Raw genomic sequence first — 27,126 nt, 5'->3', positions numbered from 1 at the left:
TTTTAACTTACAGTTGGTAAGGTATTCAGAGTTTATTAGTAGGGAAACTTTTACTCCTTACTTATGGCTCTAAAAACTTCATTGTAAAGAAAGACTATAATATTTTATAGATAGTTTTAATAATTGAATGTAAAAGATCATTACACTCTGAAGATAATAACTCTGATTTTGACAAGAATGTATTTATTAGGCCAGTTCTGGATTTCAGAAGTATGCCTACTGTTTATCATACATTTAGGTCATTAATTTGTTGATCTTTTCTTACTTTGCCGTGCCTTGATTTGCTAATCTGTAGAATGGGGATAATAGTATTTCCTATTTCACAGGATTGTTGTGAGAATTAGTGAGTCTCACAACATGAAAAGTGTTTACAGTAGTATCCAGCACAGAAAATACTCAAAATGTTAGCATGGAAAAACATGGAAAAGGTACTAGCCATCCTTTGGGAGGAGCAAAGGGAATCCTCATCCCACAGGTTCTTGTGATTATTGTAGCTAAGGAAATTTCTTTAACTTTATGACCTGATGTCAGATTTGAACTTAATTCAACTATAATGTATTCTTTAGAAATATGGTATATCATGGTGGCATAAGATTTTTTTTTAAATTACCTTTAAAAGAAAGTTAGTGAAAGAAATAGTAATCCTGTGGAATTTGGAAATTCATTTTCGTTTCTTCAAGGTAATAGCAGAAGGTTTTATTTAGTAATAAGGTGATGGTCTTGTCTGTGGGTCTTTTTTTTTTTTTATAAGGAACTAATTTATTTTTCAAGTGGGTCTTAAAATTTAAGCCCCAATTAATTACATGTAGCTTTCTGATCCAAGACTGACCTTGAAGCACTAACTCAAAGAGCATTTGATTTTATTTTCCTGTGGCAGTTCAATAACATTAGACCTGTTGTCTTCATTTGTCCCTTTTCTTTAATCTCCAGTATCCTGCATATTTCTATTGTCCCCTTGATTACATGCTTTTGTGAGACAATTACCAACTGTGTGATTGCAGAAAGAATTACAAAACATACCATGAGCTCTCTGTAGGTGATTCTTGCAGATTTATTAGAACTGCTTAATAGTTTAGAAGTTCGTATAGATTGCTTTTTGCTAGTTCAAAAACAGGGTCGGCAAGAGAGAAAGCTTGTGTAGCTAACCTAGCGTTGTTCTTGTATTGCGCCTGAGTAGGGAATCTGATAAGAATGATTTCTTTTCCTTAAAACCAATTAAGCCTTTACATTTGAAAAAGACTGAGAAATTAAAGCCTGGTTTATAATCTGTACACAATACAGATAGTGGCACGTCTCTGAATTATCACTATGATTCTGGCAAGCAAATATAAGAAACTACTTTAAATTCCTGCTATGTTAGATGCTGTAGCAGATTTGAATGGTGTTGACCATAATTCTCCATCTGTCTGCCTTAATTAGTTTTTGTATGGTGCATTTAATTGGGTTTCAGTCATTCCTTACAGAGTGCTAATCTGTTTGTAGGCGGTGTTCCTATTACCATGCAGCTCTTCCTAGTCTCAAAATGGCAGACTTTTTGAAAAATCAAATGTTTTAAAAATGTATTTTCTATGGTGAAACCCCGTCTCTACTAAAAATACAAAAATTAGCTGGGCGTAGTGACGCGTGCTTGTAATCCTAGCTACTCGAGAGGCTGAGGCAGGAGAATTGCTTGAACCCGGGAGGTGGAGGTTGCAGTGAGCCAAGATCGTGCCATTGCACTCCAGCTCTGGGCGACAGAGCAAGACTCCATCTCAAAAAAAAAAGTATTTTCTAAATTCTCAGGAATAAATCCCATACCCATACCAGATGCTTGAATGGCAGACTGGGTTTTATCTCCCTGGGTTTTGAGTAGGGTCAGCAAAAGTACTGTGTAGTTCACAACAGATACTCAGATATTGAGTGAGTGAGTGAATAAAGGAATGAATGATTGAATGAAAGAATGAATTTCTACCCATCATAATTTACTTATCTGTCCCTTTGTTGATGTTTGTGAACCGTCAGAAGAAGCTGCCCAAGAAAATGCTGCTTAAGGGCACATGGTTGATCAACCCACAGTTTAGTCATCTTTCATTTACTGGTAGATGAGTTCTAACTTTGGTGACCATGTTTCCCATGTTGCTTGGTAAAAGATACTTGTTTTGACTTCTGGATCTGAAAACTGTTGTTTAGATGTTGAGAGGTTTTAATTCTCAGCATTTCAATGGCTTCTGAGGTTGACAATTCTCTTTGAAGTTAGGACAGTATCCGAAAACCTAGGTTATACAGTGAATATAGCAGTGATCCCTTATTGTGGACTTGTACAGATGAGGGTAATGGAAACTTCTGGTCTCTCTCTTAGTTGCTCCCCTAGGCACTTACACAAGAGGAATGGCTACCCAGGGTTGGAATGGAGTCTAGCCTTGTAGCAGAAAAAGAAGCCATAATCTAGGCCTCCTTATTGCAAAGCCTAATACTAGAGCTAATTAGCTCGGGGATGCAGTAGTGATTGCCTGGCATTTAGAAGCCAGCCTTTTGGGGTTTAGTCATTTCTACTCAAATAGTAAAAATATTAGTAGGCATTTAAAGCAGAAACTTCAGAAGCCAATAGTCAGTAGAAACTTGTTGAGTGCCCACCATATTGCCAGGCAGTGTAGAGTCTATTAAAGACGGTAATTGGAAGGTCCTTATGAGATAAACTCAAATATGTTGGCTGCAATGAGCTAGATGGAAGTAAACACAAGACCTAGAACTGCATTAATGGTGATAAATGTTCTGAAATGGTTCTGTGATTTTGGTCAAGCTATTCTGCAAGAGAGACATTTCACTTTTCTGATCAATAAGTTTAAGTTCACCTCAGTTACATTCATCCAATTGATACACATCTCCACCTCTTTTTTATTTATTTATTTATTTTTGCAGCAAAATAGTGGCAACGTTAAACAATAGATAGTTGAATTTTAAAATCAAATGTAATTACCTAATTGCAATTATTGCTACATGTATATTTTCTTTTAACACTGACAATTTAAAAAGACTTGAGAAAGGTTTGCTTAAATGTTTCCTTTCCATGCGATTCATAAACAAAAGATGGCAGTTTAAAAATAGATTTTATTTATTTACTGTTTGTCTTTTGACTATAGACTTATTCCAACAAGAAAAACATCTGTTTCATCTTTTTTTCCCCCGATGGATTTCTGGTAGTTGTTTCTTTTTTAGGCTGATTTCTTTGACATAGGATGTACAGTAAGTTGTAAAAACATCTTTGAGACAAAGATTATTTGGGATTAGGCACAAAGTTGGGATTTTAAAGACCTGGAGAAATGTGGACAAGCGAACAAAGTCTACTTTGTTGACAGAGGCAAGACAATACTGACTTGGATCCAGGCTACAAATTTTTGTAACTCTTATTTTTCTGATCAGATTTTTTCTCTAAAAGTTTTTTCTTTAAGTGTTGCTACCTGATAGCTGTTAACTAGTAAATTTTTAGTGTTCTGCAACTGTGAATGAAAAATGACTGTGATTAATTGCATAGTGTAATTTTTCCAACTCACCAAAAATAGGAAGTAGCTGTTTTCTTGTAACATAAGAGGATTTATGTCTGTGTTCTTTGAACAGCTGAAGAAGTCACAGATCTAAAGAGGCAAGCAGTTGAAGAGATGATGGATAGAATTAAAAAGGGAGTTCATCTTAGACCCGTTAATCAGACAGCCAGACCGAAGACAAAGGTATGGAGTGACTAAATGCTTTTATCCCTGTTTGATATTTCCTTTTTTAAATGTATAAATTTGAAATTTGATGAAAGCTGCATCAGGACCCACTGTCAGATCTTAGGATAAAGCTAATGTGTCACAAAAGCTTTTACTTCCACATAAGCATGTTTCAGGAGGACCCATGGTGAACCTAAATCAGTATAAAAAGGAAGCCATGTTATTTTGGGGGTGCTGTCGTCTCATTACGAGAGACAGTGATACGAACTGTTACACCAAACAAATAACAATTATCACATCCTTTCTTTTCTTTGATTCCTGATTCTTTTGTGTGATTCTACTGATTATCTGCTATGTGCCAGATGCTGTTTTAAGCACGAGGGATAAAGTAGTGAACAAAATAGGCAAAAACCCTCGGCTTTCTGAGGCTTCTATTATAGTGGACGGAATCACATAATAATAACAGCAGAACAAAACTAGGACAACTTTGGGGAAAATAGTGAGACTTATATGATTGATTTTCATTAATTTCACAAATGTTTTCCAAGTCACTTCAAGGAGAAAAACTCTCTCCTAAACTAGACCACAGCGAGCGCTCCAGGATCTGTGAAGTCGCTTAGAGTCCCTTTCATGATCTCTCCCCTGCCTTTGTTTGTATATCCGCTACATTTAAATAAGCCCAATAATAGTTTTAAACATTGTTCTTGAAAAATACTCTCTCTCCTCTCTAATTAGGTATGAACTGACTGGTTCTTCCTCTTCCTCCACTTCCTCTTCTTCCTTCGCCTTCTTCACTAACCTTCACGGTTTGGTTCTTTCTCCCTCTCAAGGCTGCCCTACCTCAACCGTGTGAACGTCCCCCAGTGTTATGACTTCAGTACACATTCTGAGGGTTTTCTTTTTCTATTCTTTTTTTTTTTTTTTTTAGATGGAGTCTTACTCTGTCGCCAGGCTAGAGTGCAGTGGCGCAATCTCGGCTCACTGCAACCTCTGCCTCCCGTGTTCAAGCGATTCTCCTGCCTCAGCCTCCCAAGTAGCTGGAACTACAGGCGCATGCCACCGTGCCCAGCTAATTTTTGTATTTTTAGTAAAGACGGGGTTTCACCGTGTTGGCCAGGATGGTCTCAATCTCTTGACTTCATGATCTGTCCACCTTGGTCTCCCAAAGTGTTGGGATTACAGGCATGAGCCACCATGCCCGGCCTCTGATGGGTTTTCTAAGTTGCCACTTTGTCACAGCCAGGCAAGATAGCCAGGCAAGGCGAGAGTGGCTATAGTGTGGGCTGTACATGGGAAAGGATTGGAAAGAGGGAAAGAATACTCAACTCCAGGAGTAAATTTACATCTAAGGAAACAGAAGCTTCAGCCAACCACGTAAAATAGTTCAGTCTTGTGCCAATTATCTGAAAGCAGTTTTCTAAGTAAAGGATGAAATGTAAAACTGGAGGAGAAGCTGAGTGTGTAGAATGATCTGGCACAGCTGGCCCAGTGCTGGTGTCTGGCAAGAGAGTGAAGAGCAGAGCTCTTGGAGTTGGGCCCTGGCACTGTCACCCAGCTTCCCCACACTTCTTCTCTTCAAGATGGGGATAGCACCTGCCTTATCTGACACATGGGGTTGTTGTCAAGATCAAATGGAATAAAGTGTGAAAATACTTTAAAATGCAAGGTCTGAGTGCCACCTTTGAAAAAGAATCCATTTTTATGACTTTCACATCACCACTAATTATGGAAAGAATAAGCAAAACCAAACTATTACTAGAGAAAAATACAATGCCATAAAGAAACAAAATTAGTTTTAGAAAGAAAAAAGTTGAAAACTTCTTAAATCATAAGCAATCAATGTTCCATACGTACTTTCATTTTCAGAATATCACTTTGTGCTTTTTCTTTCTTCCCATGACTCTTCCTGCAGTTACACATTATTTAATGTCAATTCAAAATCTGGGAAGCAACTGAACAAGGATCAGTGGACAACTGGGTTTTTTGCTGGTAATCTTGAACTGTGTAGATATAGTGCTGAATGACCTGGTCAATAACCTTTAAAACAAATTGTCACTGCATGCTTGAGGACAGACGTCTTCCCCTAGTACCATCAGGGCTTTCCTGAAATGTCACAAATGGTGACATTTTGTGGTCCAGGGTTCGAAAGGCTTGTGCAGTCAGAGGGCAGCCTGAGTGGCATGGCAGCACTTTTGGGTATGCCTAAAGGCAGGGCATTTGTTTGAACGTCACAGCTTATCACCTGAAGGGTTGACCTGCAGAGTCCTAAGCCTGCCTTGAGAATATTAATTTAACCGCTTATTTTCGAAATTCCTTGGTGGTGGTGGTGGTGGTGCTAGTGTGGTTGAAATTAGTGTCTTAGTGCTTATTGACTGGCACTAAGGGCATGTGTATTTCACAGAAAACCTGCGCTATGAGAACTGAATGCCTTAGTCAGCTTTGTACATGAGCAGCAAACCTCTCTCTCTCTTACTTCTCTGTTTTTAAAATTTGAAGTAGGATCTTATTTTTAAATTGTTTTTGAGAGGAAAGGATTATAGGTTGCTGTTAATTAACTCTCATTTTTTTGATGAGAGAGAATATAACCTTACCTCTTTTCCAGGAATAAGAGGCTCAAGGGGTTCCTTTCACTATGTCTTGCAAGTTTCCCCTTCATCTCTATCCTTTGTGAAAGGAAGTGGTACGAGGGAGATCAGAAGTCTTTCCTGAACTTACTTTTCATGAGGTCCTCATGCTAAATTTTCCCTCCATTAAATTAGTTGAGTGATCTGCAGAGATCGTTAGGTATTGTGGGGCAGGCAAATCATACCCAGAATTTTACTTCAGATTATTTTGTCCATGGTATGGCCAGAAGAGAGCTGAGCTTGTAATCAAGACACCTAACTCAAATACTACCTTGCTGAAGCCTGACTTTCCTTCCAAGATGAGTGATTGGACTACACCTCCTCTGAGGTCTTTGGCTGCTCTGGCAGCCAGCCATGCTAACTTTCTCCTGTAGCCAGGTTCTTTGCTGGTCCCTGCTCTCTCGACTCTGTCCTCTTGTGAAATTCTTACATGCCAGGCCCCTGTAAGCTGACCTCCTCCCATAGCTGGTGGAGCTGAGAGAGGTTTTCTGCCCTGTGGCTTGCTTCTGCTCTGCACTGCCTTGTTTCTAGTCTCTGCTTGCTGGCAGAGTCCAGCAATGCAGGTAGAGGACAGTTTATCATAAGAAGCTCTGAATAATTTGGAATCAGATCTTTGAAATCCGATGTCTACCAAATCTTCTCTGTCTATGATAATAATCAAGAGGTAACAATATGGTATTTAGAAGAGGGTAGCTTGTCTCCTTTTGCTTTGAATATAACTTCTTATTTTTTGTTTAACTGCTACTTGAAAGCACTAACATGGCTAGTATTTTTTCCTAACCTTAAGACATAGTCCTAATTTAAAAATATATATAGTCATACATATTACCAATATAAGGCTACTAATAGTTTGCCATGTAAAAATCATTGTTTAGTATTTTTAAACTGAATTACTCAGTAATTTTTCTTTCTTATTAAAATTATAGCCAGAATCTTCGAAAGGCTGCGAAAGTGCAGTGGATGAACTAAAAGGAATACTGGTAAGAATAGATTTCGGTTTATTGTTTAGCTAATGGGGAAATGAAAGGAGAGTATTTTAAAATCTGTTTTTTGTGAATTGTTTGTGGTGTGTTTTATTCCCATTTACAATTAGCCTCATCTTTGGCCAGTTTATTTGATCGTGCTTACAGACTGCTCCATCACATATGTTAATAATTTTTCAAATAACACTGTGCTGTTTTTGTTCTAAAAGAGTGGTTACACTTTCACCAAAGTCATTGTTTCCTGTTCTTGCCCTCCAATCCTGGCATCACAGCTTGAAGATGAAGTGGCTGGCCATATGTAAGGGTCCGTACATGTTGATGAAAAACAGAAATATAATAGATGAATAATGCTTTACTTTGAAGCCTAAAAGGAGAATCCTAAATGTGAAGCTAAGTTCCTCCCCAAATAGCTTCATATCAGGGTCACAGTCTGCCTTTTCTCACAGTCGAAACAATTATTTGATGATAAATTGAGGAATAAAATAAGAGGCCCTTTTTTTATGTTACTAGTTTTATTTTCTGACAGTTGGAGAGCATGCTTTGTGTCCCTTCCTAGTCATATTTTTGCTTTTCAAACTGTGAGCTTTTGCCAATGGAATCAGCGGCTACTGCACTCTCCAGCAGTTGCTGTTAGAGACAGATGCCTCACTTAGAAAATGTTTCAGATACTAAGAGCTCTATTCTCAGATCCTGTTACGGTCCCAGTCCCAGTTATTATGCACAGTAAGTCAACAAACATGGGGGCGGAGGTACAAGACTGAATACTCCCATGTTTGTTGTTGCTGTGCCAATTAGGCATTGCATGTAGACATCCACATAATTGTGGTAAACAAGATTATTTTCATCAAGCATGTCTTTAAACAGTAGACTTAACCCAGAATGGCTTAATTAGTTTGCTTTAGTTTTAAGTGAGTGGGATTAGCACTGAAGAGAGGTATATCACTGGCTAACAGTGGTGGCCTACCTACAGAATAGTGTATTAAAGCCATTGAAAAAGCATGTGGTGATCATCTAATGGATTCTTTGATCAGAAAAGTCTGTTATTCAGTGTTCTATTAAGGAGAACTCCCTATGACAGTCTCTTTTGTTGTGTTTGTGTTATAATGCTAATTCATGTTCATAAAGATGTCCCCTGGGGCACAGTTCTGGCCAACAGTGAAAGAGTAGACTATACTGAGTTTGACTTTTTAAAAATTAGGTTAATTTTGAAAATCAGACATCTCTATGAGGTACATATGATAATATTTGATTAGCCTAGATATCCCATTCTCTGAGAATGCTGCATGGTAGCAAGTTTACTGAATTACAGCATTACTCTTAAATACCATATTCACCATAATTTTGTGCCACTTCAAGGAGAGAAATTTGTGAAATAATTTATAAGTTATAAAAAATTTTAAGACATCTTTTTTAGGGCAAATTGCCCCCATCCTTCTTGCCTTGGATCTATCTTTAGATCTCACTGCCTTACCTGGCATTAGTGTAATCACTAGGAGTTACTACTCTGACAATATTACTTCTTTACATTAAGTTTTTTTAAAAGTAGAACTCATGATTCTCTCCCCTACTCTCTGCCAAGTGGCAGTTCTCCTCTTCCCCCATAGAAGTTTCTTTGAGGAAGGATGGACTATTTGTAATTCCCTGTCACCTGGAGCCTATAAACCACACACATTCTTATAAGAAAGATAAAAAGAAAGCTCCTAGCTCGACCTGCCAGACTTTTGGGTCTTTAGTGGTGCTTGTTGCTGGAGTTCAGACTGTTAGGATTATTGAAGTTAGTACCCTGTAAAGCACATGCTCCCAACCTCACAATGATGGCATGTAAGAAACAATTAAGATGGAACACGAAAAGCCTGCAGTTGTGTACTGAAAAACACAAGCACTGGTACCAGGGGTTATCAAGAAACCAAAAAACACTGTGTTCGGTTCTATTGTGGAACAGAACCAGAAAGAAGCTCAGTGTGGGTTATTTTTTGATGAAATGGAATGTGACCCAAGTTGTAAGACTTAGTGATTTGGCCTTCTGCTAAGTTAGCCCCCAGGTAGAAAACAAGTCTCTGGTTTGGGGGAGTTTCAAAACCCTATTCTATTTTCTGAGTTGAACAATTTTCAAGCCAATCTTTAATGTCTCAGTATTGACTGACCTCGTTTTTCCAAACCTACTTCCACTTAAGTTTTAAAGCTGGATGTTTTGTAGATAAAAATATGTATAGTCCATTTCTCATAGTCACAAAAGGTTTTGAGGTTTAGGAAATGAAACCTTTTGAGTCACCCCAGTCACTTAAAAAGCCACTCTAAGTGACAGTGGTGATTGCTGAAGAAAAGACTGATGCAAATCAAAATTCTCTTCTCAATTTCAGTTGGCTGTAAATCAAAGAACTAAAAGCAATTTTTAAAAAATTATATTATGGGTCTTTTCCAGACATCTTCAGTTTTCCAAAATACCCAGAAATTTTTGAATAGTTAATTTTGCCTGACAGTTAGATTAGTTACTATTATGAACATTTAACTAACATGGGGCCTAAGGTTGTTAAATGATCACAGTGGTTTGAAGTAGAAAAAGAGTATTGGTTTGGGACTTGGGAAATCTAAGTTCTAGATCCAGCCCTATCAATGACTTATTGTGGGACCTGTCCCCAGACCCTGAGGCTCACTGAATTTGAATTCTCTTTTCTATAAAGTGAAGGAATTATATGTACCACAGTTTCTAAGTTAATTTCTGATTCTCAAATTTTATGATTCTAATATAAAGAGATAACTAAAATAGTCTTGGTATTTTATTAGCTGAGCTCTTCATCATTTCAGTTGAGAGTCATGCAGAAACCTTTCTTTCCTCCACAATTGCCCTTGTATTGAAAGTTTACTCATATGTTAACTGAAGCCACCACATCCATCAGTAAATGGAGAAAGAAGTTGGGGATTCAAGGGTTAAAACATGGAAAATGGATTCCTTCAGTAATCAGGTATGATGAGAGAGTAGCTTACTACAGTGAAGAATTTGAGGAAATAATGCCATTATCCAAATAAAAAACTAGAAAATACTGTGAAAGATACATTCATCAATAAAAGATATCCTTGAAAGGTATGTATGTATGTATGTACGAACACACACATAAGTTTTCCTTGAATTAAATCAAGCCATTGAGAAAAACTACAGTGTCCTTGCTATTGAAACAATGTAGTAGTTTTACAACTTATTTTAGTAGTGATGACCATGTGTTTTTCAAATATCTGTTTACAAATGATAGAGATGGTAAGTTTTTAAAAATTATAAATACAAATGATATGGGAATAGTTGTTGTAGTACTTTTTTCAAATGTAAAGTGGCTATGGTTCTATTTTCTGTATCTTGTCAGTATCGGTCATACCTCACGGTGTGACTCTTCTACACGTAGAAGCATATCAGCAATGTTAAAGAAACAAACCAGATTTTAATGATAAAATAAGCCATTATAGTGTTACATGTGATGTGATAGTCCTTTTAATGTATTTACACAATAAATGAAAAAGAAAAAGAGATACTTCTAAGGAAAAAATTAGATGCCTGATTAAAATATGAGCCTTATTTAAGTCTTTTGCAAACCAGTTGATTAGGCAGCTGACAGCAAAATAATATAATCTCCTAATCTTGTTAGTCAGTTTCCTCCCTGACAACAGGTTACTTTTCTGTAACTTTAAGCAGTTAGGGAAAGACTTCCCTAAACAAAATAACATAACCTCTTAATAGAGGTTAATTATGAGATTTGTAACCATCTGATTTTACAAGCACCTTTTTTTTGTTTTATATGCTAGAGAAGATACAAGGGTGACCATTTTTAGCCAGTAGAATTCTTAGAATCCTTCAGGTAGTTGGCAGGCAGGGAGGGAGCAGGATTAAGGCAAGTCCTTAGTGAGTTCAAACATTACAAAGGCTGGCAAGATTATTAGCCTTGGTGGACAAAAGCTGTCTTTTGACTCTGGCATGAAGTCTGGCAAGTTATACCAGACTTGAGGTTCTTATTTCCTGTGATCAAAAGATTATGGTTCTCCTGCCTTCCCCTCCCTCCGCTGCCTCCCAAGTATGTGGCACAGTTGAGAAGGACCATTTCTAAGAAATAATGGGCATCTCTTATGAAAGACTTGTTGATGTATTAAATCCTTATGTATCACTGAGAAATACGTCACCCAGTGTTCTGTACAAACACTTGACTAGTAATGGAGATGGAAAACCGTAGCTCTCACTCTGTAACATACTTCCCGGAAGAGCCAGAGCAGGGAAACATGGATCTTCCTCTGTCTTCTTGAAAGCCAGTATCAGTTTCAGCAGGAGTACAGATTTATAGCATCTCTTGTTTCCTTCAGTGTCTTCTGGGCCCTGAATAATACATTAACTGTCTCCTGTGTTAGGAATGTGGAGTTAAGATGCCGACCCTTGCTTGCCTCTCTGTATGATTATAACTTTCCTTTCATACTGAAGTCAAGATGTGCTCAGTGCAGCCCTTCTTTGGGTCGGCCCCTGGAGAGCATTATGTGCCTCCTTTGACAGCTACGACGCCACGGACATCAGGTGTGCAGCCAGGGTCACCCTCTGAAGGATCAGTCACACATTTTTCAGTGCCGCTGTGATTTCAGTTTAGTAGCTTGTGGCTGCCATATAAGGATTTCCTTCTAAGGTGAGTTTAATATATCAATTCTCTTCTCCACCCAGTCAACACACATCACGTCTTAATCGTCGCTATGCAGGTACCTTCCCACTGATGAATTTCATATAGTCACCTCTTCCAGAAGTGTTCTTGTACTGTTCTTCTGAAACAAAAGCTAGCATTTACACCATCAATAGCATCTTCTTAAATGATCCAACACTCTGTCTTGTTGAAAATGTGCACATTTAAAAAATATTAATATATAGCAAATTCATTTGGTTTCATAATTCCATTCAAATTCTGGTAATGTTTTCATGGTTTGATTTTTATATTCTTTTGTATATTGTATTAAGACATTAACCTTTTTGTTTTTGTTTTGTTTTCACTTTAGGGGACACTTAACAAATCCACTAGTTCAAGAAGCTTAAAATCCCTTGACCCTGAAAACAGTGAAACTGAGTTAGAAAGGATTTTGCGTCGCAGAAAGGTGACAGCAGAAGCAGATAGCAGTAGTAAGCCGGTTTGAATTCTCCACAGTCCTTCTCTTCATCTCTGAAACATCTTCTTCTAAGTCTCTTTTTACATGAAACAATCTTTTAAAAATTATTATTAAAATATTTGTTTTTAATGTGAGTGAGAAGTATGGGATGGATAAAGATATTTATGGATATGTCATAAGAACTCTTAGATATTTTTATTTATTGGTGAGTTTACTTATTTGTAGGTAACCAGGCATTTATAGATCTGATTTGTTTAATGCAAGATGCCCTTGTGTAAAGACATTCAGGAAGAGTTTCGGCAACAATATAGCATCAAGTACAGGCTCTGGAGCCAGACCACCCAAGTTTGAGTCCTAGTTCTCTTGTATACCAGCTGGTTGCCCTTAAGCAAATTACTGAACCTCTTTGTGCCTCAGTTTCTTCATCTATATAATGAGAATAATAAAAGCACTGCTTCATAGGATAATTCTAAAGATTAAGTCAATAAGTGAAAAATGCTTAGCAATGTGCATGGCACAAAATGAGCACACATTTAGTAGTTGCAGTAGAAATTACACATCAGTTACAAATGCAGGAAAATCATCTTTACTCTTTGTATCCATTAACTTACTGTGCCTGCCTGTGAACTGAGTGACTGGGAAATTCCAGCTCTGTCACTGACTATAATGTACCATCTGAGCGAGTCTGGAGCTCACAGTTTGCATTTGTGTGACATTAGGTCTGTATTAGGCCTCAAAATGTATCCCAGAACTGTGCGTGTCTTCAGTGGTTTCATCAGCTCGGTCATGGGAATTAACAGAAACCTTTATGAGGTTTCCCCTTGTGACCAGGTAGGAAGCCGACTTCAAAAAACTACCTTAAAGTAAAATTAATCAGCAACCGCAGCTAATGGGCTGAAGCTTCTAGTTGAGTTCAGTCAGCTTCAAGTAGTCTATCATAACAGTTTAAATCTGGAAAATGCTGAGTCACATTGACCAAATTTAAGTAGCAAGAATATTAAAGATGGGTTTTTGATCATCAAGTTCTAATGTACAGAGAGAGATTTACTCAGACAATTGAGTAAATTGATTCCTTGAACCCAAAGTGGCTTAATACCAACCAAACTTTTACTATAAGAAGATGAAAATTTTCTTCTTTAAAAAAAAATCAGCCATTCAGTTTTTAGGTTGGTTTGGAAGTTCTGTTATTAAAATCTTACAAAGATTCTCCCCTCCTACTGTGCCCCCCAAAACAACTACCTCAGGAAAATTAAGGGGGTACCACAACATTTTTTTCTTAGGATGGCTTTGCGAGCATTATGCAGCCTCCCCGTAACATATAATCGTTATTCATTTTGTGACTTAATCAGTGCTTGAGTCATCCTTTTCATCATTTCAGCCTTAAAGTGCTCATGTAAACACTGCTATTTTTAAGGACTTTGTTGATGTGCCATTTTAGTGCTCTGTCGTTCACATTTTGTGTTTTGCCATTGGCTTTTTCGTTTCTCCAGAAACGTTGTTACTTCACTCACAAATTTGGTCAAAATGTGCAATACTCACATTTCAGAGTTAGTTTGCAATGGAGGAAGTGAGCAAAGATTTTTATTTTAGTTAATATAGAAATTTGAATAATTCAGAGTACAGAAAGGAACACATTTCGTGAACATGGTGGGAATTTTTCACTTAATGTATTATATTCCACCAATATACAAATATTTGTATTATTTTAGGGCAGTTAGAATAGAAAATACATTTTCAGTAGAATCGTTAATAAATGAACAGAAAAATGAGAACTCATTGGTGAGGTAGAGAGCAAACACACACTAAGGGAGTGACTTGTAATTGAGCAGAAATTTCCTTTGAGTTTCCTAATAGCCAAAGCAAAAGAAAAAAAAGAAAGGAAGGAAACAAACTTACAAACTCTTACCATCTAAAAAAGAAATCATACCATTTTTTAGGTGGCACAAACATTTTTCTATTATCAAACTAGAGGTGGCTTTTACCATGTGAATATTTTTATAAAGGCTGTGGAATGATAAAGTGAAAATTCCAGGGGGGAAAGTAAGGAAGAAAGTAAAGCCGCAGAGCTGCATGGTGGGAGTCAGGTGACAGAGGTGAGGAGTTGGATAGGTTGGTGTCTCAGGTACTTGAATCTCTGGGATGGTTTTCTTCTGCCCAGAAAGGCTTTTGGGAAAGTAAATGTGAGGTCACAAGTAGAGAAAGGAAACATCAGAAGAGAGACAGCCTGAGAGTTTGCAGAGCTAAGATCTCAGGTTAATGGTTATCTCCCCCAGGGACAAAGGATGTTGTACCCTTTTCCTTAGGATTTTTCTTAGGCATCTAACTAATGTTCCCTTGTTCTACTAGCCTTGTGGCCTACCAAACTGACATTTCAAAGAGCAGCAAGTGCCTCTTGGAGAACACTGGGTGGCTTAAACAGGATGCAATAATAATACCTTTAAACGGTGTACATTTTTTAAAATGTCTTTTTGTATATAAGAAAAATATAAGAGCTGTAGCTTAGCTCACTAATTGCCTTCCTTTTTGCAGAAAATGTGTTGGTGTATTCAGAAGCAGATCTTTCTTACAAGGACAGATTGTTTAAAGCTAACTAGTGTTGTAGTCAACGCGTATCCAAGGGCAGAATAGAGCTGATCAGAAGCAAATCTTGAATTCAACTTCGTATTTATATTTTCAGGAACTCTAAAATTAATTGATCTTTCTGTTCTGCCCTTCTGTCTTAACTGCCACAGCTCCATGCAACATGAGGCTTGACATAGCTGGGAGGAAAAGGCCTTTTTTTTTTTTTCTCTCTGAGATGAAGTCTCTCTTGTCGCCCAGGCTGGAGTGCAGTGGCGTGATCTCGGCTCACTGCAACCTCTGTCTCCTGAGTTCAAGCGATTCTCTTGCCTCAGCCTCCCATGTAGCTGGGATTACAGGCGCCCACCATCAAACCTGGCTGATTTCTAGTAGAGACAGGGTTTCACCATGTTGACCAGGTTGGTCTCTAACTCCTGACCTCAGGCAATCCGCCTGCCTGGGCCTCTCAAAGTGCTGGGATTACAGGCATGAGCCACCACGTACAGCTGGAAAAGGCCTTTTAGATCAAAATATCCAATAATGTCCAAACGTGTCTGCCTAGAGAATATAGGTGAATTAAATGGGGAAGATAGAAACTAATGCTTTGTGAACTGGGGCTTCCACTAGAACAGAGAGGTCCTGCGTAACCTGCATAGAGCAAGGCTCAGAGAGGTGTCCAACAGAATGGGTTCACAATTTTTTAGTCTCTCTTAGGTAGGTTTTTCAAATTAGACCTTCATTTTTAGAGTTGATATGTTACGCTATTATACTGAGTATATCAGGCACATTAAATCCAAATGGAAGAATAGCATTCCAGAGCTTAATACCAATGGTCAGGGATTAGCTAGCATTTTGGATTATACCCACTAGTGCTTTCCATTTTAAGATGATCTGACATTTGTTAGGGATAGACACCCAAGAGACACCCAAGTTTTCTGCTCTTCTTACTGGCACATTTCAAGGTTATCCTCTCACTTTATTTCTAGAAATAGTCATTTAATTTGCATATTTGTGACTTATCTTTGTTTTAAAAGCATTCCTTCTGAAGTTTCAAGAAGCACTTACTAGAATCATGCTTTGAGAAAAACTGACTAGGATAGAATCTTTCCACCTAAAATTAGGGACCGGCTTCAATGCCCAGAATTTTTAGATTGATATGCCAATAATTCCAGTAACAAGTTTTATTATAGTTTTTAAATCCTGTCCTAAAGAGCAGAAAAGTCCAAAAGGTAAATAGCCAAACTCTCTCCCACTTAATTTTTATGATTTTGTGTCTGTGTTTTAAGAGGAAACAAATCCACTTACTTCTCATTCACATTAAAATGAAAATGTTCATAAAAACTGTTCAATGCTCAAGAAGCCTTCATGAGCCTTTTAGAAAGAGCCTTTTGACATGGTTCCATTTGCTGTTTAAAATGCAGAACTGAGTTTTGGGAAGAATTAACTCTTGAGAGGCGAAATGGTTCGAGTAGGACTGTCAGAAAGCCATACTCTATGAGAGGAAAAGACTTTCCACAATTCCAGTATTATGAAGGACCCCGGTCAGTGAGGGAATTGTGGCCTGGGATTTTGTGGTTTCTTAAAGGTCTGTACACAATTTCTCAGCGTGGTCCTGGTAGATTGAAATGTAGTAGTACCACGAAAGCAGAGCAGATTTCCAACAAGAACATTTTCCAGCATGCTCTTGAAATTTTAACAAACTTGGCCTTTTCACTTCTTGAGGGATTTTCAGCTAATCTGTTTTTCAGTACCATATTAATAAGCATCATACAGAATTATTAAACTTGAGGTATGTGTTTGGTTTTAAGGTCCAACTGGGATATTAGCCACCTCAGAGTCCAAATCCATGCCAGTGTTGGGTTCTGTATCCAGTGTAACAAAAACAGCCTTGAACAAGAAAACTCTGGAGGCAGAATTCAACAGCCCGTCCCCCCCAACACCTGAACCAGGTGAAGGGCCCCGTAAATTGGAAGGATGCACAAGTTCCAAGGTTACGTTTCAGTAAGTAACGATGCTCTTTACTAAGTGGTGTATAGAAGAATCTGTAATGACTAACCTGTGTGTTTCTTTGATTTGTTTCCTTTAGAGAGATTTTGATTGGCTCGCCGGTAAATTCTCTTCTTCTTTTCATTTCATGGGCCAGCTTTTTCATTCTAGGCTCCTAGCTAAGAGATCTCATTCAGATCCAAAGCAAGTACCATGTACAAAGAGAATTACTTCCCCTAAACTGGTTTGGTAATCAGGTTCTTCTACACAAATAATTGATCTGGATGATACAGACTCTGCATCAGGAGACACTTAATCAGTCTTTCAAGATTAAATACATAGATCATCCCTCTTAATGGTTCATGAGCAGCCCAAGAAGATACTAGATCTTTCAGAGGCTACTTAGAAGGGCACATTTTTACAACCTTCTTTTCTAGTCTTCAGTTAAAGATGTGCCTAATATTGCTCTATCCTGAAAATGAAAACATACCATGTAAAGAGTTATCTGTATAGACTTGCTTCAGAGTGGCACTTTGATTGTCAAAGAGTTAATCCTGCTATTGAATGTGTTTCAGACAGATCTAGTGGAGGATCAATTTGTTTTATAACAATGGCAGCTCTTTTTTGAAATTAGTCTACAGTTTTGCTTTAGTTCTCTTGCCAGGATGTCAGCTAGTTTGTCACTTAAAGAAAAGGAAGAGGTGAGACAAATCAGATCAGCCGAATATTGTAATCATGGTTAATTAAACCTCTGATTTCCTGTCCTATCAAGAGAGAAAGAACCCCTTTTTTGTAACTCTAGCTGTCTTAGCTTAAAAGGTGAAACCTGGACAAATGAAGTTGAAATTCAATTTGGATCTATTTTTGCCAACTGGTATTTTCTTCCTCTCTTGCATTCTCTCATTGCTACTATTAACTTTTTTTTCTCTTCTGGAATGAATGGCCTTCTTTGCTGATTTACAGTTTTATCTAATTTCACTGTGTTTAAAAGCACATTTTCTCCTGTAGTCATGTGTTTCCTTTCTTTTGACTAGAGTCATTTGAACAGATCTAACAGAAAGATGATCTATATTCATTCTCCATCTTTCCTATTAAATTTGTTTAACACCTAATTTGACATCAACAATCTGGCTACATTTGAACCAATATCCAGACACAAAAGCAATTTGGCTGAGACAAGTTAGTTTCTGATAAATGCTTCAGTGTGTGTGTATAGATTTTTTTCCTTTACCATTTTACACAGATAATCTGAATCAGAAAATACTGCAACTCCTTCCTCCTTTTGTCTGCCTTTTGTTCTCCAAAAGTAAGTGGAAATTACATTTCCAAGAAAGGAAATGAAATAATTGCAGGCCCAAGGTCTGCAAAATGTGTGTTGAATTGACAGTGAAAAGGATCCATGTGTTGACAGACACAGTTGTTAGATGCCATAAAGGCGGATGTGAAGCTCAATTTATTTCTCATCTTGCTTGTTCAATGACTGCTTAAGAGACACATTCCAGTTTAATTTATCTACTTAAAGCTCTAATACAAATACTGTGGACTGCTGTATTAACTTCTAAACTTTGAAACCTAATGCTCGATTATTCGGTTCTTGACATTCTTTAGCTAAATAAAATAACTGATGCCGTGTATTTTCATATTGACAGTAATTTATCAAATAAGAGCACCTTTCTGGAAAAATCTGTTTCTTAAGTATAATTAGACTATCCAGATTGAATCTGAGAATTCTGTGTATGTATAGGGTAATTATTTACCCAGACCGGCACACTTCATTCATTTATGTTTAAACCTTTTAATGACTAAAAGAAGTTTAACTTAATGTAGTTACATGTAAGCTTTAACAGTTTGTATCATTTGTCAGAATCCCCTGAAACTGGCCTAGCTTCCAGGAATGAGAAGGGTTATTTTCAGTGCTGTGTCTGGCTGGCTTTGACTTATTAATAAGTACTCTATTATACTAACCATATTCTCTTACTTTATAGACTTGGCCTGTCAAAGCACTTTGAAGTCGGGTCAGCAATTAATAAGTAAAATATTTCCTTTGCTTTTAAAAACTGTCTTTGCATTCTAGTAGTCACAGTTCTATTTTGTCTGTGGCAACACCACCATTAGTGTTTCACGTGAGTGGCGCTATTGGCTCTTGACCTGAGTCAAGGTCAAGGGAGGATGCCAATGACAGTCGGCTCTAAATACAGACATTACTGTCCCAACATATGTATGCATGCTCTCTCTCTCTCTCTCACACATACACACACACACACACACACCAGCCCCAGCCACTCTAACTTCCCTTCCCCCTCCACTTTGGCCTTTTTGTCCCAGTACCACTTCACCCTAGGCCCTTCGCTGCCTAGTATGGTCTTCTCTAAGAGCTGCATGGCTTACTCCCTTGCCTCGATGGATGTGTTGCTCAAATGTTATCTTCTCTATGAGGCCTACCCTGGCCACCCTATTCAAAATTGTAGCTCCTCTTCCCTTAAGCTCTGATTCCCCCTTATCCTACGTCATTTCTCCCTAGAGCAGTTATCACCTTCTAACTTACTATATACTTTATTTATTATATTTATTGTTTTATTTTTTCTCTCCCCCGCTGGAATGTAAGCTCCATGAGGGTAAGAATTTTTTCCTGTTTTGTCTACTGGTGTGTCGTACACACATGGAACAATTCCTGCCTTATGGTAGGCTTTCAATAAATTCTTTTTGAATAAATGAATGAATGAACACATTTTCAGTATGATCTGCGTAAGATCTTCACTTAACCAGAAAATTAAATAACATCACACTATACCTAGAAAGTTTTTTTTCTTTTAATAAATTCATAAAATCAATGTATGTATAGATTCCATATAATTGAGTAACTCCTCTCTGGTAAATTATAAAGTCAAAGATATACTGATTTATTTCCTAGGGACTTATAAGAAAGCAAGAAACACTTTTAATGCTTAATTATAAGGATTAATTAAAATTAACATTCCTGTCACCAACATATGCAAAGCAAGGGTGTTTTTTTTTTTTTTGGTTAAGAAAAAAGAAGAAAAAGAAAGGAAAAGATAATCAGGGCTTGGGAAAGCCTAATTTATTCTGTTTCTATTTTAATAATAGCTTCAAAATGTGTCCTGTTAATTATGTCTAATAAGTATATACCATCTAATCCTAGTATCTTAAATCTCACAGTGAATGTGAACGTTATGAATTCCGATTGGTTATAATTTAGATCAGAATTATGCTCATGATGTCCCTTTATGCTATAAGAGGTAAAGGGGCTGACCAGACACATTAAGTGCAAACCTCTTTTTTGCTTTCATGCTCTTCTGTTGATTAAGATTAAATCTGATAAAGTTAAAATATAGTAAGATATTTTATTCACTGATTCAGGCCAATCAATGGGTGGGAATCAAAGAGAGAAAATTCTAAATTATAGAATTTTTTTTTTTTTTAGTTGTAGTCTTGCTGTCGCCCAGGCTGGAGTACAATGGCACGATCTTAGCTCACTGCAACCTCCGCCACCCAAGTTCAAGCGATTCTCTTGCCTCAGCCTCCCGAGTAGCTGTGATTACAGGTGCCTGCCACCATGCCCAGCTAATTTTTGTAGTTTTAGTAGAGACGCGGTTTCACTATGTTGGTCAGGCTGGTCTTGAACTCCTGACCTCAGGTGATCCACCCACCTCAGCCTCCCGAAGTGCTGGGATTACAGGGATGAGCCACCACGCTCAGCCTAAATTATAAACTTTTTAAAAGAAACTCTTTTACTTTGAGACAGCTATAATACCTGGCAATAGAATAATTAAGTGTTGCCCAGGGTCAGAAAAACAAGAATGATTTGTATTTTAATCAATAAAAGCCTGTAGACGGGAGGGGGAGTAACAAGGAAACAATGTGATTTATTTTCTAAGCCAGTGCCTGTCCACATATGCACAGGGTGGCAAGCAGCATCCAGTTATTTCCAAGACTTGAACTCTAAAGTCAGACAGAGTAGGGTTCAGATCCTGGGTCTGCCGTTTAGATATTTGTGACCCTGGGAAAGTTATGTAATCTATAACTGAACTTCCTGGTGTGTACATTGATGGTAGTAATGCCTGCCCTGTAGGACTGTCATGTAAATTAGATCATATAGGAAAAGCATTTTAATAAATTCCTTTCCTATCTTATCTTACAATTATATTGCTGGGATAATGGATCATCAAGGACCAAAGCTAAGATACTAGACCCCTGGGTTTTTGACTGGGCCAGATGACTTGGACAAGTTGTTTAACCTCTCTGTGTTTTGTTTTCTTTTTGTTATGTTTCTTCTAATCCAAAATTGAGGCAAGTAGATTACGTATTGTACAGAGTCCCTTTCAGCTTTAGAATCCCAGTAATTCCTAGCAAATGTGTTCACTTGGTAAAGCTGTTCACGGTTAGGAAAAGGAGTAAGAGGCACATATTTCCTAGCTACGTGTCTCTCAGTGTAGTTTTTATAGAAAAACACAAACCCAGAAATGTAAAATAATTAATTTTTAAAATACATCCTCAGGACTTACAAGTCCAAATCAAAATAACTGTTATCTTTTAGAGTAGTACTCTTAGGGGCCAACATACCCATTGCAGCCCTTCACTATTGCCCCAAATGCATTTAGACCTTTTTAGGTTAGAAGTACCTGATCATAGGCCAGGCATGGTGGCTTACGCCTATAATCCCAGCAATCCCAGCACTTTGGGAGGCTGAGGCAGGCAGATCACTTGAGGTCAGGAGTTCAAGACCAGCCGGGCCAACATGGCAAAACCCTATCTCTACTAAAAATACAAAAATTAGTTGGGTGTGGTGGCACATGCCTGTAATCCTAGCTACTTAGGAGGCTGAGGCAGGAGAATTGCTTGAACCCAAGAGGTGGAGGTTGCAGTGAGCCCAGATTGTGCCACTGCACTCCAGCCTGGGCCACAGAGCGAGACTCTTAACACAAAAAAAAAAAAAAAAAAAAAGTACCTGATCACAGAGAAAATAAATTGGGCAGTCTTTCCCACCTGTTTATTTCGGGATGGAGAAAATGGGTGAGAAGATGAGACGACTGCTTCGGAGCCGCTCTGCTGGTCCTCTAAGAGAATAGTGTCAGTAATTCATTTTGATCAAAAGATGACGTGACCCATTTTAATCAACACTATATTCAACATATGTTTCCAAATGACTTTAGCTTTTGAAAGTGGATTCAATTTTTGGACATAGCTATCAGTTCGCCACCATTGCAGATGTATGTATTTTTTTAATGTGACATAGACACTTGATATGCCTGCCAATCACATTTACCAAAGAGTGTCGTGCAGTACAGTCAAGCCGAAGCTGGTTGGGGCCTAGCCTTCCTTCTTTCACCCCAGCTAGGTTGACTAGTCCCACATTTACACATTCTGGGATGTTGAGTAATGAATTAACTAGGAAATTAATGTTTCTGAAACATAAGTCGAGCAATAAATAAGAAAACCCAGTATACATCAGTGTGGGTGAAATTGCCTTCCATTTTAATCCTATGTGAGATACCTGAAACATGTTAACTCTATTATCAACAGAATGCATAAATCTGATGTTCTTGGTTGATACAGGTATAATAAAGGAAAAAAGCATTTTGGGGGGAAATGCCAAGAAACTTCCATTCTGTGTGTGTGTTTTAATACTTCTGTTACTCTTTATCAGTATATATTCACAATAAAATAATATCCATCTAAGAGGAAATGTGCTGAAATTATAGTAGGCAGGATGTATATGTTAGCTATAGATGGAGGCTATCGGTAATGGAACCAGCTTCCAGTTTGGGGATTGAGGGTTTTGGAATTTGCTTCTGTGTTGTCATTACTGTATTTCACTAATATTAAGCAAGATTCTTTTGTTTATTATTTTAATTCTCCCAAACCTATAGATTGGACATTATCCCCATTTTACAGACGAGAAAACTGAGGCTCAGTGAGGTAAACAACTTGCCCAAAATTACACTTCTAACTGACATTTAGGTCAAATTGCACTTGGACGTTTTCAACTTTATTTCCAACGCCAGTGCTTTTTGAACTATGGTGTACTGCATTTAGTGTCTTAAGAGCTTAAGGAAGGAGAAAGAAAAGAATGACCATAAGATTCCTTCTATAGGAGGTAATGATTCTGCAGTTAAGTTGCTTCATTGACCCTAAGATACTCACATCCTGTTCCTTAGACCCTGCATACTCATAGGTAGTTTCATGTCTTCCTTTTCTCATTCTGTAAGGCTAACCTAAGCAATTTAAAGATCTCTTCTCAAGGGAGGAAAGTGTTACCCAGTAAAACAGAGTTCTGAAAAGGGAGCCTATCTGAATTAGCAAAAAGTCTTAAAGAATAATTGGAAAGAAATTATTTCAATTTTTTTCATGCCAAATGTCCAATAAAGGGCCGTGCTTCAAAATAAATTTTAGAAATTAGCCTGTCAGAATACCAGCCTTAAGCTACTTTAGTCGTCAGCATAAGTTCTATTTGCACATTTTTTATTTTATTGAACATTTTAACCATGCTGAGAAATAGTTTTTTCCCAGAAGTCAAATACCTTGAAAATTTCTGACTGTAATCATTGGATTAGAAAGATGCTTTTACTAAATGATAATATGATAATATAAAGGTGAATCACTCTCTGTGAATCTAGTTGAAAAACATACATTCTAAAGCACCAAATACATTCTATTATTGTATCCACTTTATTCTATACCTTTTTAAGAGAGCTTCATGTTTGGTCAATTACTGGTTAACACCTTTGAGTTTGTGTTTATCCATTGGTCATTATGTTTTAGGACATTTTTATTATAAAGAGAGGCAGGACACGTGGGCCTTCAGTCTGGAGAAAGAGGTAAGCAGATCTTAAAATGTGTCTGCATCACAGTCAGGCAGAGGCTTAAGAGTTTCATGTTTTCTTGCCCTCTTGCTTTTCTCCCCTGAAACCATCTTACCTGAAAGTGGCGCTGCTTGTCTGAATTGAGCTTTTTCATCCATATTCACACTTTTTCAATTAATTACTTTCAGGAAGGTGAATATCCTCCTAACAGTTGCAATTAGACAAGGTAGTCAGCCTCAAAGATGATTTTTCATTTTATCTAGTTACTTCTTTAAAACCTTACTTCAAAAGGGAGAAGCCCTTCGAAAGGGAACTCCTGTTCCATTTCAACAGTGTGGTTTGCAGTGCTTTCATAGCTGTGTCGTCTTGGTCATTCTCAAAGATCCTTTTAAGCCACAATTAATTGCCAGAGATTCTTCAAGTTAACATTTTTCTAATTTATCATGCTTCTCTTCACCCCAGGGTCCCCTCAAAACTGTAAGCTTTATCAAGCTCTTTTCAATTTCCTTTTTAACTGCCAGACAGGCAGTTTGCTTTTTCATTTGGGGGAGTCAAAAGAGGTTACATGCTGCCCTAGAAGAATTTAAAAAACAAAAACCCATGTGGCAATTATAAGACTTCAATTTCAATAGAAAATGTTCATTTCCAGTGAAACCATTTTTATTTTAATTTGCATTTAATTTCTGTGTCTGTGGTATCTCTAAATACATGTGACTTTTGGCCCCACACAGATTTATTTTTGTAAGAGTTCATCTTGTTTGGGCCATTAATGAAACCAAAGGGTAGTTGACAAAAGATAAATTTTAGATGTCTCTTGGTTGGTGTGACCAGTCAAACATTTCCATGAAAGAAAAAAAATCTAATTGCCTTTCAGGTTTTGAATTAAAAGTAAGATTGATTTTTATCATTGTTTGACCTCTAACTGGTCTCTTCATTCAGTATTTCTAATGTGAAACTAATGTAGAAAAATGAAATAGGAAAGTACTGCTTTTTAATTTACTGGAGCTGGAGAATCTGAGCTATTTTATTTTATTTTGTTTACTTACTTTCTCTAATCCTATGAAAGATTATGAGCTTTTGAAATACATTAGCAAATAAAAATTGAGATTCTTAACTTACTTTAGGGAAACTTGGCATAAAATTATTCTCTCAAACTAATTATCTCAGCTGGAAATTAATTTAGTTGGCCATATAACCATTCCTTAAGAGAGGTTTGGGGTCCATTTTGTTCAAATGGAGACTAGGGAAGTTCTTTTAGTCCTGGGATGGAAAGGAGTGGATTTTCTTCCTGATGGATACTCCCACCCCCACCATTTCCTCATAACCTCCGCTTCTCCGCTTTCTTTCTCTTTTGTGTGTGTGTGTGTGTGTGTGTGTGCGTGCGTGTGTGTGCGTGCACATGAGTGCCTATCAGGGAGGGGGAGGGAAGGCGCCTTCCCTGTACTTAGTAAACATTTGTTTCTGAGAAGAGACTACCAGCTAGCAGAATGAACTGCATGGACGTTACTGCTTAATCTGATGCTCTTATACAATTAAAGGATTTGCTCTGCTCTCAACTGTAATCTTAGTACTGCTGAATTGTGTACTGACACTGCAGGAAACAGCTCTGTTCAGCAAAGCGCTGCTACAAAGGTTCTCCATGTGCGCCTGTACATGGACAATTAAGTTTTAACAACAAAATTAGCAGAACAACTGGATGTTCTGGAAGTTGAGATCCCTTCACTTCATTTTTTTTTCCTTCCCCCGCTGCCAAGGAGTTATCCTGTGGACTGCCCGAAAGATCCGCCTGTCAGGATTGTCTTACAAGTGTTCTGAGTTGCTGTGCAAACAGCAACTTCCTCCAGATTAATTGTTGAGGATGTATTACACCTAGTGTAAAAATGACTGTTAAACTGCTGTTGAGTAAATCTCAAAATTACTGTTAAAATGCTGCTGAGTAATTCTCAATTCTCTCAAAGAATTAATTGCCTTCTAACATTTGCTTCCAGTTGCAAGCACCTATGATTTTTAAGAGACTTTGTATAAAATATACCATTTCTGCATAGAGAACCAAATTGCTTTCGGTACATTGTAGTTTTCTTAGCCATTTTTCAATAGTCTCTACACAGTGTTTATGTTTCCTTTTATTTGTGTTTAGTGGAGTAGAGGGGAGGTTTTTTATTCAAATAGAAGAAGCTAAAACTCAAATGCAATGTCAGATCTCAGAATAAACTGACCCAATTTCTGAAACCCAATAAACACATTTCATTTGTAATATTCTTTATTATATAGCTCTATGAAGAGTAATTTATGACTTTCGATCTTAAAAGAGAGTTTTAAAAATACACAGTAAATTGAAAGAAAAACTACTACATTTAAAACAGTATTTTCCTGAAAACATAGAATGAAAATGCAAGTATTTTGTGCATGGCAGCTGTTTTTAAGGAACCAATGTTATATATGGTGAATTTTGTGGAAGACTATGTCTCTTAAAATATTTCTTGTAAATAACATGGCTTTTTAATAGCTGGAATCTGAGTGGATTTTCCATGATGACTTAATGTTGTGCAGAATTATAAAAAGCTAAAAAACGAAGCTTAAGAAAATGATCACCCACATTTCAGAATCTTTGGCCGAGCTGAAATCGTAGTTCACGCATTGTCAATGTTGCTTTTGCTGTGAGAATAGTCCGGTTTCCTGAACCTCCTTGTGCCAGTGTATTTTAGATTCTGTAAATGTGTGCAGTCCAGCCTGCACTAGAGGAATAAGATAATATCCTACAAGGTACAAGCTACAAGGCTCCCTAGCATTGCATTGTGGTCCGGGAGGTAAGCCGTGTACTGGGATGCCTGTGCTGCAGTCACTCAGCTAAAGAAAATATTGCTGAGCATAGACATAGATCTTTGCCCAGCCATTGTTACCTATGTTAAAAAGGAATTCTTGTTCATGTTGAGAGCAAATCAGCATCTAGAGGCTGATGTCAGATTTTCAAACATAGTAGTATTCTGTTGTTTAACAATGTAAATAATTAAATCTACTTTTTCCATAAATAGAAGTGGACCCAAATTGACAAACTAATACGTTCTTCGAGCTAAAATGAAGTTTTGAAAAAGTACCCAAAACAAAAAAGAATTGAGCTTTGTTCTGCCTTTATTATATTTTAAAATAATGCTAGAATCGGTAGTAATATAGAAAGTTTCACCTTAGGTTTGAAACTTTATTTTGTGAAGTTTTGGACAAGTGTATTAAAAATTTGTGAAGTTTTGGACAAGTGTATTAAAATCTCCTGAAAAATAGGGTTTCCAAAAGAAACAATCAAAACTACCTCTGCTGTAATGCCACTACTGTTCACTGCAGTAACTGTATA

The 27,126-nt window shown here is 37.4% G+C and overlaps 1 protein-coding gene across 6 annotated transcripts in view; it reads left to right on the top strand.

The window, feature by feature from the left end:
- Nucleotides 1–27,126, top strand: part of SHTN1 (shootin 1) — a 120,409-nt gene that overhangs the window by 86,447 nt on the left and 6,836 nt on the right. For 3 of the 6 annotated variants that reach the window (XM_034931576.3, XM_008950961.5, XM_034931575.2), the window contains 4 exons: nt 3,595–3,704; nt 7,237–7,290; nt 12,307–12,427; nt 16,782–16,974. In XM_034931576.3, the coding sequence (XP_034787467.2) occupies nt 3,595–3,704; nt 7,237–7,290; nt 12,307–12,427; nt 16,782–16,974 (478 nt within the window). Of the gene's footprint in view, nt 1–3,594; nt 3,705–7,236; nt 7,291–12,306; nt 12,428–16,781; nt 16,975–18,202; nt 27,072–27,126 lie in introns of those variants that run through there. The other 3 variants (XM_063607534.1, XM_034931579.4, XM_008950962.6) reach the window with 3 other exon arrangements.

Source organism: Pan paniscus, chromosome 8, assembly GCF_029289425.2.
Source record: "Pan paniscus chromosome 8, NHGRI_mPanPan1-v2.0_pri, whole genome shotgun sequence".
Classification (NCBI taxonomy): domain Eukaryota; kingdom Metazoa; phylum Chordata; class Mammalia; order Primates; family Hominidae; genus Pan; species Pan paniscus.
Note: the sequence above shows the minus strand (reverse complement) of the source record. Positions and strands in the feature narration are given on the sequence as shown.